Source organism: Lissotriton vulgaris, chromosome 5, assembly GCF_964263255.1.
Source record: "Lissotriton vulgaris chromosome 5, aLisVul1.2, whole genome shotgun sequence".
Classification (NCBI taxonomy): domain Eukaryota; kingdom Metazoa; phylum Chordata; class Amphibia; order Caudata; family Salamandridae; genus Lissotriton; species Lissotriton vulgaris.
The window spans coordinates 888,366,304-888,385,896 of NC_141693.1; the positions used below are offsets into that span (position 1 = coordinate 888,366,304).

The 19,593-nt window shown below is 43.3% G+C and overlaps 1 protein-coding gene across 7 annotated transcripts in view; it reads right to left on the minus strand.

The window, feature by feature from the left end:
• Window positions 1–19,593, minus strand: part of PLCE1 (phospholipase C epsilon 1) — a 1,649,974-nt gene that overhangs the window by 586,138 nt on the left and 1,044,243 nt on the right. For 4 of the 7 annotated variants that reach the window (XM_086922473.1, XM_086922474.1, XM_086922471.1 and 1 more), the window contains exon 8: window positions 9,416–10,094. In XM_086922473.1, coding sequence (XP_086778599.1) covers window positions 9,416–10,094 — 679 coding nt within the window. Of the gene's footprint in view, window positions 1–9,415; window positions 10,095–16,889; window positions 16,929–19,593 lie in introns of all 7 variants that reach the window. The other 3 variants (XM_086922472.1, XM_086922470.1, XM_086922468.1) reach the window with 1 other exon arrangement.

Consider the following 19,593-nt stretch of genomic DNA (forward strand, 5'->3'; position numbering starts at 1 on the left):
AGGGAATACTTTCTTCAAACCTTCCAGAAAATCTTTGATCACAGGGATCTGGAAAAAGGAAGTCTGTGAAGGGCATTTCCTGTAGGCAGTCAATGCAGCAAGATGTACCTTAATGGAATGGACATTAAGGCCAGACTGCGCCAAATGTAAAAGGTAAGGAAGGATGACATCTTCCTTGCAGGTCGTAGGATCATGGTTCTTAGACTGGCACCAGATACAAAACCTCTTCCACTTGTAAGCATATGAAGTCCGAGTGGAAGGTCTCTTAGACTCCTTCAGTATGTCCATGCAATCATCGGGCAGATGCAGATGGCCATATTGCACTATCTCAGGAGCCATGCCGCCAAACTCAAAGACGAGAGGTTGGGGTGTAACATCCGTCCCCCGAACTTCGTGAGAAGGTCCGGCCTGCACGGCAACCGAATGTGAGGAAGGAGAGACTGGTGAAGTAGGTCCGTGAACCACCACTGCCTGGGCCACTCCGGGGCGATGAGTATCATCCGAGCTCTGGGCCGGGCCAGCTTGATGAGCACCGCCGGAATCAGGGGAATGGGAGGAAAGGCGTACAGAAAGCTGTTCGTCCAGTTGATCCATAACGCATTCCCCAATGTCCCCTGTTGGTAGTACCTGGAAGCGAAGTCTCTGCATTTGCTGTTTTCGGCGGTGGCGAACAAATCTACGTCTGGAGTTCCCCACCTTGCGAAGACTTCTCCTAGTACTTCGTCGTTTATGACTAATTTGTGGTTTTCCTGAAGCAGTCTGCTCAGTGCGTCTGCCTGAACATTCTGCACACCTGGTAGATGGGTGGCCGTTATCGTCAGTCCTCTGGCTAGGAGCCAGTGCCAGATCGTCTGCGCCTCCTGTGACAGAGTGCGCGATCTCGAGCCCCCCTGCTTGTTGAGGTAATACATCGTGGTGGTATTCTCCGTCTGTACAAGCAGAGAGTTGGTCTGGAAGGACGGAAGAAAGGCCTTCAGCGCCAAGTGAACAGCCCTGAGTTCCAGGAAATTGATGTGATACGTGGCCTCCATCGGTGACCACGTGCCTTGAATCTGTAGAGTCCCGGAGTGCGCTCCCCATCCCAGAAGAGACGCATCCGTCATGACAGTCTGCGTGGGAATGTCCTTGTGAAAGGGAACCCCTCTGAGGAGATTCTCCGCCGAACACCACCACTTCAGAGACTGAAGAGCATGCAGCGACAGGCGAATCTTGTCGTCCCAAGATCCTTTCCTCTGATCCCACTGGTCCTCCAAGCACTCCTGCAGCGGTCTCATGTGCAGCCGTGCGTGTGGCGTCAGGAAGATACAAGAGGCCATCGCTCCCAGTAGAGAAGACACCGTCCTCACTGTTGTAGATGGAGTCGACATAAGAGCCTGAGCCTTCCGAAGGAGTGATAATCGTCGCTCTTCCGAAGGAGACACGCTTGCTGACAGCGTATTGATGGAGGCTCCCAAGTACTGTATGCATTGGACCGGAGTCGGGACAGACTTGGCCATGTTGATGTAGAGCCCCAGCTTGTTCAAGAGAACGCACGTCTTCTGGAAGTGTGCTCGCGCTTCCGAGAAGGAGGATGCCTTGATCAACCAATCGTCCAAGTACGGGTAGACGAACACCTTGTTCTTCCTCAGGTGCGCTGCTACCACCGCCATGCACTTCGAGAACGTTCTCGGCGCAGACTTCAGTCCGAATGGGAGTACTGTGTATTGATAGTGATTGGTGCCGACTTGGAACCGCAGGAACTTCCTGTGTTTGTGTGCAATGGGCACATGGAAGTAAGGATCCTGTAGGTCTCTAGCGCATAGCCAGTCTCCCTGTTGCAACTGAGGGTAAATCTGATGCAACGACAGCATGCGAAACTTTTCTCTGCGAATCCATTTGTTTGCCTGTCGCAAATCCAGAATGGGCCTGAACTCGTTCTTGTCCTTCTTGCGAACCAGAAAGAACCGGGAGTACAGACCTCTTCCTCTCTGAGACAGAGGTACGTCTTCTATCGCCCTTTTCCTCAACAGGATATCCGCTTCCGCCTGAAGCTCGCGCAGCTGAAACTGCGAGCTGACCGGGGGAATAGCTGGAGGAGGGCTGGTGAACCGAAGACTGTATCCATTGCAAACAATATTCAGCACCCACTTGTCCTGAGTAATTTTTCTCCATTCTGCCAGAAAAAATTGAATGCTTCCCCCTACCGGAGTGGGTAACAGATCCGGGGGAAGTAGGTTCCTAGGGCCTAGACCCAGCCTGACCCTTGGGCGCCGGGGCTGACTGCTGGCCTCCCCTGCCCTTCTGGCGCTTCTGGAACGGCTTACGGAACTGGTGTTGCTGTTGCGATTGCCCCGAAGCCTGTCCCCGTCCTCCGCCTTGCCCGCCGAACCGCCGTTGGAAAGGGCGGTACTGCTTCTTGGTCTCCTTAGGCTTCTCCAGGCCCACAGCCGTCAGCGTCTCGGCCTCCGCCTTCATGCGGGCCATCTCATCGTCCGCATGCTTCCCGAAGAGGGTCTCACCGGAGAACGGTAGATTGGCTACCCTCTGCTGAGAGTCCGGCTTCAGGGACGTAAGCCGGAGCCATGCGTGGCGCCGTTGGTTGACTCCGTGGCAAAATCCGTGAGCAGCCAACAGGGAAGAGTCCGCTGCCGCGCTGATAATCTGGTTGGCCACCAGCATCCCCTCACTCAGTACTTCCACGAAGTCTTCCCGCTGCTCCCGAGGTAAATGCTCCGAAAAGCGCTCGAGGGAGTCTCAGAGGGTGCGGTCGTATCGGCCCAACAGCGCCGTGGCACTCGCAGCTTTCATGGAGGTAGCGGAAGTGCCACAGACTTTCCTCCCCGCCGAATCCATCCACCTTGACTCCTTATCCGGGGGAACCGTGGAGGACGGAGTGGTGGCATGCTGCTTGCGGGCCGCCGTCACAATGACAGAGTCAGGAGGAGGTTCCGTTCTTAAAAAGGCCGGATCCGAATCGGGGGCCCGGTACTTCTTCAGTAATCTTGATGGAGCCGCCTTCGTCACCGCAGGGGTGAGAAACAGGGCCATAGCCGGTTCTTCCAGGCCCGGCACCAGAGGCAGGAGAGGACGAGACAGGTGTTTCTGATGTAAAGTCTAAAAAATGACTGACGTTTTCGGAGTGGGCACCGTCAGGGATATGCCCAACTTCGCCGCGCCCCGTAAAAGGACGTCATGGAACGCCACCAGGTCATCTATCGGGGACACTCTCGTGTCCGGTGACCCCGATAGGGTGGGAGAATAGTCCCTGGTCCCAGAGGACCTCGTTTGTGAGCGAGACTCGCGCCTCCTACGGCGGTGTCTCGACCTCGTGGATGATCTGCGTCGCGATCTCTCCTTCCTCCCAGAGCGAGAGCGAGACCTGCCTGCACGTGGCCGCTCCTTCGGTTTTCGTGGAGGGGTCTTCCTCGGTTCCTCACGGGGTTTCGTTGGTTCCTCACGGGGTTTCGGTTTTGGGGTCCCCTTAGGAGGAACAGGCAGGGACGGCAGGGAAGTGGACCTCGGAGGAGGAACCTTCGGCTGCGGGGTGGGCCCATGCGGTGGGACCGGAGGCGGAGGAGGGTCTCCTGAAGGCAGTGGCGGTTTGGGTGGAGGGTCCTCCTTAGGAACAGGAGGAGGAGTCGGAGTCCTGGGCCGAGATGGAGTGTACACCTCTGAGTACACCGAGCCCGGTGACCCTTTAGGCGAAGGGTGCGGAGAGCCAGCCCCATCAGCAGGTGACCGCTTCCTCTTGCGTCCTCCACTTGAAGCAGCGTGACTTCTGGGACTAAAATCCCTCTTGCGCCGTTTTGGAGAGGCTGACTGACTTCTAGACGCTGACCGCTGTCTGCTGGATGCAGAGCGACGCTTCTACGGCGTCGAACGACGCTTCCTCGACTCCAGCGTCGATCGCCGTCTCCTCGGCGTCGACCCTCTTTTCCTCGGCGTCGACCGTCGACTCCTCGACGTCGACCTCCTCTTCCGCGACGTCGCACGCCGCCTTCTCGACGTCGAGCGTTCCGTCTTCGACGACGAACGTCGCCGTCGTCTTGATGCTCTCGACGTCGAGGAGCCCCTCGACGTCGACCGGTGCCTTGACGTCGATCGACGGTGTCGCCTCGACGGCGAGCGCCGATGCTTGTCACTTCGCCTTCGGCGTCGGTAGGAAGACCGCGACGTCGACGAAGACGATGACGTCGACGGTGGCTTCGACGGCGGCTTCTCCTTCGACGTCGAGCCGTCACGCCGTCTCGACCCAGAGCCCCGGGGAGAAGGGGAGCACACCGCCGTCATCCCTCTCGACGGAGACCGGGACCGTTTGCTGGACTTCCTGCCCCTGGGGAGCCCCCCAGGGGCCTCAGCAGAGGCAGAGGGAACCTTCCCAGCCTGCCCAGACCCGCCTGCAGCCTGCAGACGCCTCTCCTCCAGGCCAGACAGCCTGATCTTCAATCTGTCCCTCAGAGTCCGAGCAGAAAGCTGCTGGCAGATGACACAATCCTCAGGGACATGATCTTCTGGGAGGCACACGATGCAGACATCATGGGGGTCACTCTTGGCCTTCTTCCTCTCACATGCTGGGCACTTATCAAAAAGGCCAGGCATTCTAGAGCCCTAAAACGCCTAAAACAGCACAAAAAAGGAGAAGAGAACACCAAGAAGTAAACTGCAACACTTTTAGAATTCAAAAGTGCCAAAAAATTCCAATAAACCCTTGAAAAAGGGAGAGCTCAATGCCAGGGTCCTGTAAGCAGGAGCCGGAAAAAAGAACTGAAAGTAGAGGGACCTGCTATGCATTCTGGGATACTGGGAGAAGTTCTGGAAAGTTCTCTTAAAGGCACAGTATCCTATTTAAGCCACATAATGGCAGCCTATGGGGCTTGTCTGTCCCTACCTTCCTCTCTATCATTCCTGAGTCTTTGACTGGGGGAGGCAAGTTTCTCTATGGTAGAAACTAGCAGGCTGTGCTGTGTGTGGTGTTTTTTTGGTGGAATTTCTAGTTGAAGTACTGGACAGTGTAGCCTGTGGATATAGGCTGCATTATTTGTCTTTAAATTCTCTCTTAAGTGTCTTTGCAGTTTCTGCATTATTTTTGACAACTTAAGAGATTATTTTTGATTGCCGGGGTCCACGCACATGGGCGGGACTATTCCCTAGATTATGACTATACACAGAGATCCCCTACTACAGAACTGTTCTTTACTCAGAATACCCTTCAAACCTCAAACGTTGGCTATGACCCCACATTTTGCTCACATTTCTGTGAGGAAAAGTTCTGCATTCCTCAGGGATCCACATTTTTCCTACCACCCAGCATTCCAACACTTCTGTCAGTAAAAATTTTATTTTATTTGTGTGACTGGGCCTACCACGTGTCAAAGAAAGTGATGACAAATGTGACCATATAAAGTCAATGTGGTCTTTGGATGGTCCCTGGTTTAGTGACTTCCTGATGCGGGACAACTATTACATGTTGCATATGTAGGCACCAAGACCCATGAGGGGACAAAGGGTAGAAGGAGGGGATTGGACACGGACGCAGGAAATGGATAGCAGGAGATACAGATAATGAGACAGCCATGGGTGGGAAAACAGACATGCAGAGAGAGGAACAGGACAGGATCAAGGGAAACAGAGGGTACCAGACAATGGAATCAAGCAGGAAAACACTGCACTGAAAGAAGTGAAATGGAAGAAGGGGGAGTGGCTCAAAAGACTGCAAAAGGCCAAGGGCTGATAAATGAGAAAAAAGCCATGTTATTGGGAGAGTGGTAAAAAGAAACAGAACACAGGCAGCAATGGAGGTTTGAAAGGGAAGGCACACTCAGAAGAAGAGTAAACATACCATTGGAGGCAAAACGGCTATTTGCTGATAGAATACTATGCGCAGAAAATACTTTTGGTTGTGGAGAAAAATGCAATTCCATCAGATACTAAAAGCGTGAGTCTTTCTGACTAGACATAGTCAAAATGTTCTTTTGATTCAACACAATTGGAAGATGATATACACAAGTATTTTGTGGCGCTCACTTGTAATGGGTATGTGTACACTTGTATCTATTTGAATAGTAGTGCTCCAAGGGAAGGGGGATTCACCCAACCCCCTTAATTGAGACCACAAGTGATCTCTCCGTTACAAAACTGCATTACCCGAGCACACACTCAGTCCAGTCAAACAAATACAATTCTATAACACATTTCTTGTATTTCTTTTGGTCTTTTAATTTTCTTTCTCTTTAGCCAAGCCAACCAAAACGTGTTTCGTCAATTTGGGGTGTTCCCCATGACTTCCTCATGGCTGTATTCCAGAAATGTCACTCTATTTACACCTCCCAGCCGGTTCTACTTCCGTCCAGGCAAATACTGCAAAGATACTTCCACTTTTTATACTCCAAATCTGATTGACACTTTTAAGTACCCTCTTGTATGACCTCTTTATATGAGTGTCCTTAATGTTATTTCTGTGGTCCTTAAAATCATATGTCCATATTTAAGTGGCGTGGATATCGGCCATCTCAGACACGGACGCCAAAATTCGTCCAATTCAGTAATCTGATTTCCTGCCTAGTAGAGCTCCAAGTGACAAACAAATTAAGTTCATCCCTTTTTGCCTGGTGAATAAAACAATTTTGTCATTTCTTGTCCACTACGTCACCATTTTACTTGGCATAACCCAACTTAATTACTGAGGTCTAGAGACAATTTCTTCTTGTAGTGCCGAGGTTTCACTGGAAAATACTGGGTGGATGAGAATTCTTTGTTACAGGTGCATCCAAATGGAATTCTTTGCCTTTGCATTAGCAGAAGACCAACCTATGCAAACTTAGATAGACCTTTAAGACATGACTCTTTCCAGTCTATATAGGAACTTGTACAGTTTTGACTATTTGCTTTAGCTAAAAGGGCACTTATGATACTTGATTTTTACCCCAGTGCCAAGATGCATCTTACGACAAATGACACTCTAAATATAAAATCTAAACTAAAATGTAAGACTAATATTATAAGGAAGAGAAGACTGATTAGAACAGAAAAGGCAGGGAAGCAGAGGTAATTTCAAGGGGGGTGGGGGAGGAAAAAAATAGACCAGAAGAAAATGCAGTTTACAAAAATAAAGTGAAACCGAGCAAGGTTGGAGGAGAGTTGGAACATGGCAAGGTAGGGAAAAAGTCAATTAACTACATATTCTTAATCTTAAAGTATCTGAAACAAAACTGGCAAATACAACCATGGACAGAAGCAAATTCTCCTTAAATGGCTACAAAAACAAACCCTGGGTGCCTAACTCCGCCAGCGGAGTTTGGCTAAATCCGCGCTCCGTTGGGAACGCGGAGAACAGGAAATAAATAATCACTTACATGTTCTGGCGTCTCCGGGCTGCCCTACTCCTCGCCGTGGCCTCTCCTCCTCATGTCCTCGCTGGTCGCAAACCCCTACTTTTTACGTCTTCGCAAGACGTACAACGTACGGGTTTGCGACTGGTGAGGAGGAGACCACAGCGAGGAGGAGAGCAGCCCGGAGATGCCAGAACAGGTAAGTGATTATTTATTTCCGGTTCTCCGCGTTCCCAACGGAGCGCGGATTTGGCCAAACTCCTTTGGCCGAGCGGAGTTAGCCACCCAGGGTTAGTTTTTGTAGCCATTTAGGGAGAATTTGCTTCTGGGAGACGCCAAAGCATTTAAGTGATTATTTAATTTTTTCTTAAATAGGGATGAGCGGAGTAGGTTTCCACAGTTATTTTTAAACTCAGTGGAAGTCTGCGTAGTGGCACTCCGCCACCTCCGCCCACCCTTAACAAAAACCCTAAGCGAGGTAAGGCAAAAATGAAATAGTGACAATAGCGCCATCAATAATAACAACTACCCACATAGTCGCACTAACATCCTACCTCTCAAGTCCTTTCTTTAAAAGCACTGATAATATGCTTTTGGATTCACATAGAACCCCAGGAGTACCCCAGCACGACTACTATTGTGTAGTCATAGTTTTCTAGGTGTGCGCACATTGCTAAAGTTTATCTCTGAAGAATCTCCACCTAACCAAAATGTATGCGTGTAAAAGCCTTAAGCAAATGTAAAATTGCAGGTTGAACTACATTTATTTTAATGGGAAAAATTGTTTGCTCATTGAGAAATACAATAGATAAAAAAAAATGATAATTACGACTGCAATCCCACCTTGAAATTGTACTTTGAGACTGATTTCGGCCTGGGCAGTGAAAGCACATTGGGCAAAAATAATAGATGTCCTATCACCCAACTCTGACGGCAGGGGTGGACAAAGTTCCTAGTGGCAGAGATAACAGTGGCCCTGTCACTGGAAACCATCACACAACTGGGAAGGAAATGCTGTTGTACCAACCACCTAATCTAGGGTAATCAGTTCAACACCATTTTAAGAAGTGTCACTTTTGTGTTAAATAACCATGAAAGAAGTAGTGGTCATGCACATAAAGTCGTTAAAGGTCTCTAATGTGCTCACAGAAGACTTACAGAGTACCAGGGTTATTTTTAACGCAGGTACTGGAAACGCAATCCCACTTTGAGGGTGCATTTACAGTATCCACTTTTCTGACAACAATCCACTATGCGGGACAAGCAAGCCGAAATTACAGACATGGATGAAACCCCATATAATGTACACTGTACTTTGTACTTGTTCTGATCATTATTGTGATGTAGATGTCACTGTCCTTTTAACAATTGTGTGATCTCTTTGCAATATTAGAGTGCCATGTACAGAATGTATGTTTTCACCCCATTTTGTATTGTATTAGTGTAATTAGTATCTCCCTGATGAAGCCCAGCTTTCAACTCATTTCTGCTTGATATACAGAACTGATCTCACATTTCCATTTAAGGCAATTCAGGAAAAAAAACTGGTGTGGCACAATATGAAAGGCCTTTTTAAATTGTAAGTATATCCCAATCCTTTTATTTACAAGATCGACATATTGTCTGGTCATTTCCATAAACCTAAACGATTTCATTGGAAAATATTCATTGTGCCTAAATTCACACTGAATTAGTGCTTGTCTGTTCAGAGTTTTAAAGTTAGTATACAATGGACTACAACATTCTTCAGAAAACTGAGGTTTGACTTTCTGAACCTTAGATTTGTTTCAAAACCTTCTACATCTTCCGAATGGCCTTACTCCTATTACTAGAAACCAATCAATGGGTTTTTAAGTGGTTCTTCAAAAACTATGCCTATTAAACTAAGCCCCTTTAATAGTGGACAGTATCAAACTTCACTTAAGTCAATTTTCTTAACACAGCACAATACAAAACATTTCAGAATAAAACTCCATTCAATAAAGAGATTACTGTCTGAACTGTAGATACGAAACCACACTAGCGCTGGATAATGTTTAAACTTGTATGTCTGTCAAGCTTTCTAAGTAATAATATAAGCATGCAATGTTTTTAATATAGCCACCTACCTGGTATAAGCTGACATACTGCTTCCGCAGCCAGTGCAATCTCTGGTCAGGAAATGTTCTCATTTGTCTGACAGCCTTAGTCAGTTCCAACAGTCCATCATATAGAACCTTGGCCGTGTACATTGGAGCCACAAAGTGCAACAACTTGTTTTCAGTAGTACTTTGGCCAAATAGCAATGTTATGCCATTCTCTTCAAGTGTCATATTACACAGTTTATTTTGAACACACACAGTGTGCATATCAATACATGGATGACCCATGTAAACAGCCTTAACTAAAAACAAGTCGAGGACACCTTCCATAAGTCCATTACACCCAGTGTTACCAAGGAACTGAAATTTGTTATTAAGTTCAGCATTGCCGCTTAGCACACCCAATTTTAATTTTGCATTTGTGAGGCATGTTGTAGCAGATTTTCTCCAAGTCAAAGTAGAATTGTCTGGTTGAAGCTGAAGAAAACAGCGTGCTGAAAGATGTGCCTCATGGTCATAATGAATGACTGTTGCCCCTTGTTGTAGGAACTGATGTATGTCCGATTTGATTGATAACACGTACCATGGAATGAGTTCAGTGCCATGATTGAAGGCTTTCAGCTGGTCCTCAGTTCCTTTAAGATCGCCATCTTTTGACTGCTCAAAAATGTCACTTTCCGAGTCTGAAAGATCACCCATTATGAACCTAAGTTACAAGAGAAGCAAGCGATGAGATATTGCAGGACTGCACATGGAAAATATATGTGATTGGTGGTACTTTATAATCAGTTTTTCCACTCATGCATTTAAAGGATGCAGCTGAAAAACGAAGCGCAGACTTAAGGAAAGCAACAATCTGAAGCATCAGAAAGCCACTCACTTAACAATTAAAAAAGGTCTAGATCATTTTGACTTGAAATGAAAATTCATACATGCATGCACAACACATTGAAGAATCTCAATCACTACATGGTGTTAACTTGCCAATTATAGTGTCAGATTTGCTTTATGTTTACCAAAGGTTTACACAAGACAGTGCAACGCAATATTCATAATACGGGTACATGCTGATAGTCTTTTTTTTTAAGTTCAAATCTTTTTTATTAAACAATAACAGGAATGAGTATGGCAGTTAAGTATACATAAAGCATTCAGTCATGTTTAAATTGCCACTGTCAGAGATAGGGTAGTACATAAGAAAAATAATATTAATAATAATAATATTATTAATAGTAATAATGGCAGATCCATCAAAATCAAAAGAGAAATCAATAGCCATAAAGAACAACAATCAGTAATAATGCAACACATTGTTGATTCCAACCCCGTCTGCGTGTGTGAACGCATGATGTTGCTATCTTGTCAACCGTAGGGATAGAATACGCATCTACATTATTATGCAACTTGTCTCATTATGAAAATGTGATTTTGGGGTTGAGTACGTAAACATTCTGTCTAGAATACAGCCTATGAAATACAGTTCCGAGCATCTACAGTACAAATATAGCATTACAGTCAATCCATTGAGCACCATGCCTAGTGCACTCCTGTGCGGTATTTTCTCCAAACTACTGGGTGTCCATTTATTTGTACAGACATCTTACGGCGGGTCAAAGGTAAAGGAGGCAGCATCCAAGGAGGACCATAATTTTTTATTGGTAACCTGCCATGGTGATGAGTGTAAGGCAGGATTGCCAGTCCCCATAATGCAGGATAACCATTCTCTCCAAGCGTTGAAAGAGACCTCAGACGATGTCTTCCAATGGCATAAAACCACTTGCACGCTAGTGTTAGTAAAAGATCAAGAAGCTGGCGGTCATGATCTCTCACTAGTAACGGGTCTATGGCCCCTAGAATAACATATATGAATTCTCTTGTGGGTTTTATGGAGAATATGTTTTCAATATAGTCAAAAATCTTAGACCAATATGTCTTAAGCAAGGGACAGTTAAATAACATGTGCGGTAGGTCACCGTCTGATAGTGAGCAATTCCAGCACGTTGGTGTGTCTCGCAATCCAACCTTAAATAGTCTCTGTGGGGTCCAAAATGTTCTGTTGAGTATCATGTATTTGGTTTGTGAGAGTATCGGGGAGACCTTATGTGTGAGTGCCGATGCGTGTATCTTGGTCCAGTCTATAGCTATACTGGTGTTGTTTGGTTCCGCTTCCCATTTAAGTTCATTTCGTCTCATCGATTTATTGGGTGTTGGCGCAAGTAGCTTGTATATTCTTGAGACAAAATGTCCTGAGGATTGAAAGTGTGGGAGCATAGTTTTTAGCCAAGGTGTCGCAAATTTGAACGTTCGTGTGGACAGAGCTGACTTTAGTTTTAGGAAAGCGTAAAAGTCAATTGGTAACAGGGAGTGTTTAGCCTGTATAACTGAAAAGGGCATTGGCATTTGATCCTCGTAGAGATCTGAGATCACATTAATACCTTTATCAGACCAATGATCCCATATAGGGGGCAAGCCGTTAATTTTAATAAGTGGGTTACGCCATAAGGACGCGGAAGCTGATTTATTGATCTGCAGACCGGTTTTATGTAATTTGTCCAGTCGTAAAAGAGCTCTTTTGGTGTTGAGCATGATATATCTAGAGTGTGTGAGGTGTGATAGGTCCATTGTGAGAATCGCAGAGAGCGGGGCTTTGCCTATGATGGATTTCTCAATATTAATCCATAAAGGTGTATAGTTAGGGTCTTCTGCGAACCAGGAGGCTCCTTGCTTGCAGAGAAAGGCGGTTTGGTAGTTCCTGAAATTGGGCAAACCTATACCTCCTCTAAGTTTCGGTAGTTGTAATTTTTTCATAGCTATTCTGGGTTTCTTTCCTTTCCATAAGAAGTCCGTGAATAACTTCTCTATTTTATGTAGGAATTCCTCAGTGAAGATCATGGGGAGCATACTTGCCATATAATTCACCTGGGGGCTGATCATCATTTTTAACGTCTCTGCCCTTCCCCACCATGATAGAAATTTTGGTGACCACCCATCTAGCAATTTTTGTATTTTTTTGTAGAGTATATCTTCGTTAATTTTTAAGGTGGTAATCAAATCTTTCTCAAATTCCATACCTAGATATTTGAAACTTTTTGGTTGCCAGGTAAGGCCAGAGTCACCTAGTATATTTTTATCACCCAGGTTGTTCAACATCTTCACCTCTGTTTTATCTTTATTCAGAGAGTATCCTGATACGCTTGAGAAATCCTTAATCGTGGAAAGTAAAGCCGGTATGGCTTTGTCTGCTTTTTCACTCAGAACCAACACGTCGTCAGCATATGCCGTGAGCTTAATTGTACAATCTTTAAACTGAATTCCTGTGATGTCCGCATTTTCCCGTATATGATACAGGAAGGGCTCAATCGCCAGGAGGAATAGGGATGGGGACAAGGGGCATCCTTGTCTAGTGCCTTGTTCTAGATTAAAGGGGGAGGAGAAAGCGCCACCAGCTCGCACTCTAGCAGTGGGGCAGGCATACAGTGACATAACTAATTTTGTAAATAGAGGGCCTAAGTCAAATTTGAGCAGCACTGCATTTAGGTATGTCCAGTCCACCTTGTCGAACGCTTTTTCAGCGTCAAGTGTAATCGCCACCGTGGCCGTGGATAGGAGCTTTGCTTTTTCAATTACATGAGCTAGAATTCTGGTATTGTCGCTTGACAACCTATTTTTCAAGAATCCCGCTTGTGACGGATGGATTAGAGACGGCAGTACCTGCTGGATGCGTCTTGCTAGGATTGAGGCCAGGAGCTTGCAATCTAAGTTTATCAATGAGATAGGTCTGTAGTTTTTAGGGAGTTTAGAATCCTTGCCTTCCTTGGGTATCACTGCAATCACAGCTTCGGCCATTGTTCCCTGAACTTCTCCCGTGATACTAATTTCTTGAAACACTTCCAAGAGTGGTGTAGTGAGAGTGTGGGCGAAAGTTTTATAAAACGGCGCAGTGTAACCATCTGGACCGGGGGCTTTCCCACTTTTGAGAGATTTGATTGCAGCAATGACTTCCTTCTCAGATACTGGCTCATTCAGGGATTCTTTTTCTGCGGGCTTAAGTGTTGGTAGCACGCAGTTGGAGAGGTATTTCTCCACTTTCTCTTTATCTACCTTCACGTTCCTAGCGTAGAGTTTTTCATAGAAGTCTTTAAAAATGTTCGCAATTTTATTGGGGTCAGAGCTGGGGGTGCCACTATCATCCAGTAAGGAGGTAATGGAACTCTTTTGAATTTTAAATTTAAGATAGGCAGCTAGTCCTCTCCCTGCTTTATTAGAGTCACAGATTTTAAAACGTTTCCTCTTGTCTAACCAGATCCCTGCTTTTTCACTTATTAATTTGTTATAGGTGTATTTTTGGTTGGACAGTTCATTTAGATCCTTGGGGTTTCTACTATCTAGGTATTCGCGTTGGAGTTTTGAGATGTCTTCTTCCAATTTTAGTAGGGCTGCAGTACGGTTTTTATTAATTGCAGATGAGATTTTTATAATGAGCCCCCTTATGGTGGATTTTAGCGCCTCCCAGCGTATGAGATCAGAGGTGTCTCCTTTTTTATTAGTCTCCAAGAAATCTTTTATGGCGTTTTCAATAGTGTTCTTGTGTTTTGTGTCATTCAGTATGGCATCATTAAATCTCCACATTGTCTTCCGAGTTGTCGGCTTGACATTCGATATTGTAAGAGAGATGCAAGAGTGATCAGAGACTAGTCTCGGTGCAATGTCTGAGTCTTCGACTCTGGCTACTGCGTTTTTAGTTATAAATATGTAGTCAATTCTCGAAAATGAGTCATGAGGTGGGGAGTAGAAGGAGTAGTCTCTACCATCTGGATGCAATAAGCGCCATGTGTCCACCATGTGGAATCTGTTACATAGCTTCATGAAATCTCTATGGGCTTTGCCTGGGCGGAAAACACATTTGGAGTCCCTGTCTAGGATAGGGTCATATGGTCTTTAATAGCTAAATCTAGTCAAGTACTTAGGACTTTCAAAATTAATATTTATAAGATATGCCTGCATATAATAGAACTGAATATTACTTATTTTTATGTTTTACAGCTATGGAGGGAAGCACACAAGGACAAACAACAAGTTATTTGGATCTTAACAATGGACTTCGAATTATCCCTAACGAAGTTAGATCAACACTTGGTTACCAGTATCAAAAGTCTTCTGCACTTGAGGAGCAAGACTAATTATAACCTTTGTCTCTTACATTCAGTGCTTTACATAGCAAAGGATACATTATAGGAGATAGCTCTACTGAACAGGTAATATAATGGTAACATAAATAATATTTTCCAAATGCCCATCACTTCAGTAACTTATCAGTAACAACAATGGTGTTCAAAATGAGCATGGAGATCAAGTGCGAAGACAAACATTTAAGACCATCCTTGTTAAGAAGCACAAAGTTCAGAAATTTCGCAGTTCTACTGGTAATATTTTCAGGCCAAGCTTTCCCTCCTAATGCACATTCTCATCAATTTAGTTTCATCTCAAATCTTTTCCCTTCCATTGGGTCCCCAGAATATAGTAGTTAGGTTAGCCTACTCCCCTTCCCAGCCTACCACTTGGCGATATGAAGAAGGTCTTGTAAACTATTCTTTACGATTATTTCAGTACTTTATTTTAACATTGTGTTTTTAGTCTTTCCTACTCATGGGCTCTATCAGGGGTTTTTATTTTAACACGTGGTTAGAGTTAAGTACCTGAGACTCTAAATGCCATTATTTTGGCAAGACAAGCATTCACTAGGAAAGTAGCCAAACACTGAAAAAAGATACACTTGCCTATTTACCCATTTCATAGTTGGTCTCCTGAAATCCATGACTTTTGGAGCATTTTTCCAAATACCTTACAATGTCCTGGATGCAATAGTCATAAAAGACAGCAGATATATGCATTATGAGTTAACCATAAAATAACTAAAATATTTTCTGCATACCAGAACAAATGGTTTATAGCTAGGTAAAATAGTGAGATATACAAAATAAATATTTCCCATGAACACCAACACGCTGCTAAGAATTCGTAGAAGGGTGCTGTTCAAGGAACGAAAACACCACATTTACTTATGAAAAGATTGCAATGGGCAGATGTGCTGCTCTTTTTTTGATCAAATATAAACAATATATTTACCAGGGAGCACTTGCAGTTTTATGGAACTATAAAGGAATACCTTAATTTAGCGTAACCATATTTGAAATATTTCATCAGAGCCAAAGAGGAAAATGGACTTTAAATGGAAAGCAGAGACAATAAGGTGGAAGAGATCTCATTTCTCATGGCTCTCCTTTAGCCGAAGGACTCCTTGCACTCGAGGGCAACTGTGATGAAAAGCTGCGTTACAATCGGCTTAAAAGTGAGGAATACAGAAAGATGGTGATGACAAGAATGACAGTTCATCTAGAAACAGAACAATTAAGTGGCATGTCTACATCATAAAAAGGAAAAACAACACCAAGCACAGAAGTTTTTATTTGGGAAGGGTCGGAGCCTTCTACACTAGAAGCCACACTATATTTGGCTGTATTTGTGGCAGAAAATTCAGACTTGTGGTTCTTACAATAGGTCTGTATGGTGCAACTGGATTATGGGCCTCCGGGCATGAAAACAAATATAAGGCTGATCTCATGGTGCCGGTAGAATGAATGAGTCCAAAGAGTATAGTGCAAAACAATAGTGCAGTACATTTATTAACACTTAATGATAGCAGTTGGAGAAACAAATTAGATGCAATAAAATATTTGACTTGTTATCTGAAATTTTGAATATATTCCGTACAATTTTAAAATGCTAAACTACATAATGCGAACTGAAAGCCCATCTGTACAGTATGCCGTCTAGTGCAGTCACAACTACATATTGGTTGCAACTCCTTTCGAAGCACATTCTGGTTTCTCTATTATGGACGAAGCTGGACCCACTCACATTAATGCTCTACGCATGGCAAATCAGGTCTGTGATGCAATTCAATAAAAATCCTCTCTGTAAAGCGTTTTGATGCCTATTTCAACTAGGCCGGGTCACACATCAAAGATCGAAATAAAGTTAAAAAAAAGTTTGAACAGATAACATACACACATACAACAGATAACATACAAATGGTAATCTACTGTAAAAATATTTATGCAAGAAAAAGCTCAGAAACAACTTGGTATATGTCGACATTTTCAACAAAGAAAAGATATACCCTCAAATAACGTCATGGTAGTCATCTTTTTTATTATTATTTTAACAACCATGCATACATTATGAACGTATTACAGTTTGCTACCGATGTATACTAAAAGTAGAATATTTAAAAAATATTCTGTAAAGGTATTAATTCCTGTTTATACTAATTAGTTATCTACCTAATTAAAAACAGCCTTCAAAAATAAACGTAATTCTTCAATGGACTCATGCATAACGTGGCAGCAACACTTATTCAAATAAGCAAAATAAATAAAAACAACTAGGGTGAGGTAAATTGCGAAAATGGCAAATAAACAGGCAATTAAGAAAAACTTACAGAACTCGGTTTGACTCAAGTGGTTTCTTTGCAAGTGCACTAAAGAGCATTAGAAATGAAAGAAAGGATAAGAAAGAAATGTTAGTACAAATCGGTAGGTCTAGGGAAGGTTAAGGTAGCGGTCTTGCACAACATTTAAGGTCAGCTAGGGTATAGATGCACACATCTAAAGTACTCTAGGGGCCAGATGTATCAAAGGGTTTTGCCCATTCTGTGTCTATGGGGAAAAGTGTTGATACATATGGCCCTAGATGTTTATGATCTGAAAGAAGAAACTGATGTGAAATGAATGCTAAAATGTGGGTCCAACTTTATGGATACAGTGAAAAACAGCAATGCAGCTTAAGAGGGCCATGTTAACTAACTCGCCTGTGCATTAAAACTAATGGAATAATAAGCACAACCACTTGTTCGGCCATTCAGTACTGTATTCCAATTCTTCCAGAGAGTAATTGCCAGAGGAAATCTATTTGTGCCCCTATACCCCCCACATGGGCCCGAGGATAAGACAGGCTCACCCGCCCCCTTATGCGATTTTCCCTTATATTTTTCCAAACATGATGCACAATGCACTATCACGAGTAATGGCAGGCACAACAGAAATGTGATGGTTAGCCAGGCAGTTGAGGCCAGATTAGCAATCCTCAATGGTCTAAAGGAGAAAAAGCTACTTAGTCCAATGATGTGCTTGTCTATTTTCAAACAGATTTGCGAATCTGTGAAGGGTCCACAGATAAGTGGCCAATATACATAAAAAATGTAATCTCTTCATGCCCAGACCAGAACATTTTTTAAATGCCAATTTCTCAAAAATTAATGAATGGACTAATTCGAAATGTAGGAACGGCATGTACTTCTTTGAGTAAATTTCAACATGCAAGCGAAGTTTAGTGTAATTCAGTTCTGCTGTTTTTTCTGTGTTGAGGAGCAAAAAACTCTATGGGAGTTAAAATGGGAAATGTTACTTTAGACACCTGCCTCCACTTTATTTGACTCCTGCTGAAGAGAGTTGCACTTAACTTGCCAGGAAGAGACCAAAGTGAATGAACTTTAGTTTTATTGGATCATTCTGTACAGATTCGTCACATTGTGCCAAAGCAAAAGAAAAATTATTTCAATGAAATGTCCCAGGGGAGTGGCATTGGGCAGATACAGAAACATATATAGAACATGATATAAAAAAATAAATATACATATATATTTTCATTGAAAAACATATATGTTACATTTACGTTACAGTTAGGTGTTGAAATTAGACAGTTTTTTTGATAAACAATAACGTGTATTTCAGTGTTTTTTGGATTCAAAGTTGTCTCATGTCTCTTTCCAACTCCGAACTAGTACGTCACTTTAACCTATGTTTTTATCAGTGGATTTTTGCAGGTTTTTCTAATGTAGGTTTTACAACCTAACCTAATTATAATGTTACTTTGAACTTTTTCCCCCAGTGATTTTCAGTTTAAAAAATATATATATTCTAAATTGGACCAACAACACCTGGCATTTGCCAGATGCTGTACCCTACTCTCCGTGTGCCGCGAACCCTTGCTGCGCACATACTTCAGCCAGAACACTTTTTCATCAAATAACAAAAAGCATGCTTTCTGTATAAAGTCCTAACTTTCTGCCAAATTTGGTATAATTCCTTTCAGCCAATTTCTCTGTACTGGCGAGCAAATGTTTCCTATGGAAATAATAGGAAATCCATTTTTTGTGCCCCTTTTTTCTTTTATTTCCTGCGAACTCGTCAAATGCCTCCAAAGTTCATAAAGATACAAAAAATGCCTTTCCTATGGAAAGTCTGATCTAACTATAACTAACACTGGCACTACAACCCCCAATGTAATGTTTATATAGACATGTCAAGATTCATCTTTCCTGATAGTAATACTATGTTGCCAAATAGGTTCATTCTCAAACCCCCTTAACGGAATTTTGGAATTAGTACACTTTTATATAAATGATAATGAGCCAGATGTACTAAGTATTTTAATGTTTTCAAAGTTTCCGATTTGGTGTCTGTGATCATTAAAGGTCTTTTTCTAACAACCTAATCCCATTTTAGGTGTTGGCAAAATGCAATGGAATACAGATTCAAAATTCTGAAGTGGTGTGTTGTAGAATTCACTTCCAAATGTTTAATTCGTATGAGATTTAACACGTTTTGCGACCAATATCTACTAGCAAAACATTGAAAAATTACTCACTTCTGAGGTGGGTGTGGTATTGCCTTCTACTAAAGGAAGAGATCCCCTTAGAACTCCTCCCACTTTGTGACTGTTTGAAAATAACTTTGTTTGGGAATAGGCAGTGGTCTAGGGGACCAATGGCAATTTTTAAACATTTTTTTTAAACTAATTTTTAAGGAAAACAAGCTTTATTAAAATAAAAAAGGATACCTTTATTGAAAGGCAATCACAGACATGATGGTCTTCTGACCCTAGCAGGCAACTATTCTTGTAATGGCCTCTAATCAGAGTGAGCAACAAGTTGCAACCCACCTCATTCATATTCATGATGTAGTTTAGATTACAACCCACTCAGCATCGGAATTTAATAAACCAATCTATGAGTACATGAGATAGTTCATATCATTTTTTACACGTTGTCAATTGAAACTCAATCTTGCAACCAGTTCATTGAACATCTGGCCATCACAGCTTTCTCGCACAGCTGCTATGGACACCTGTTACCAATGAAAGAA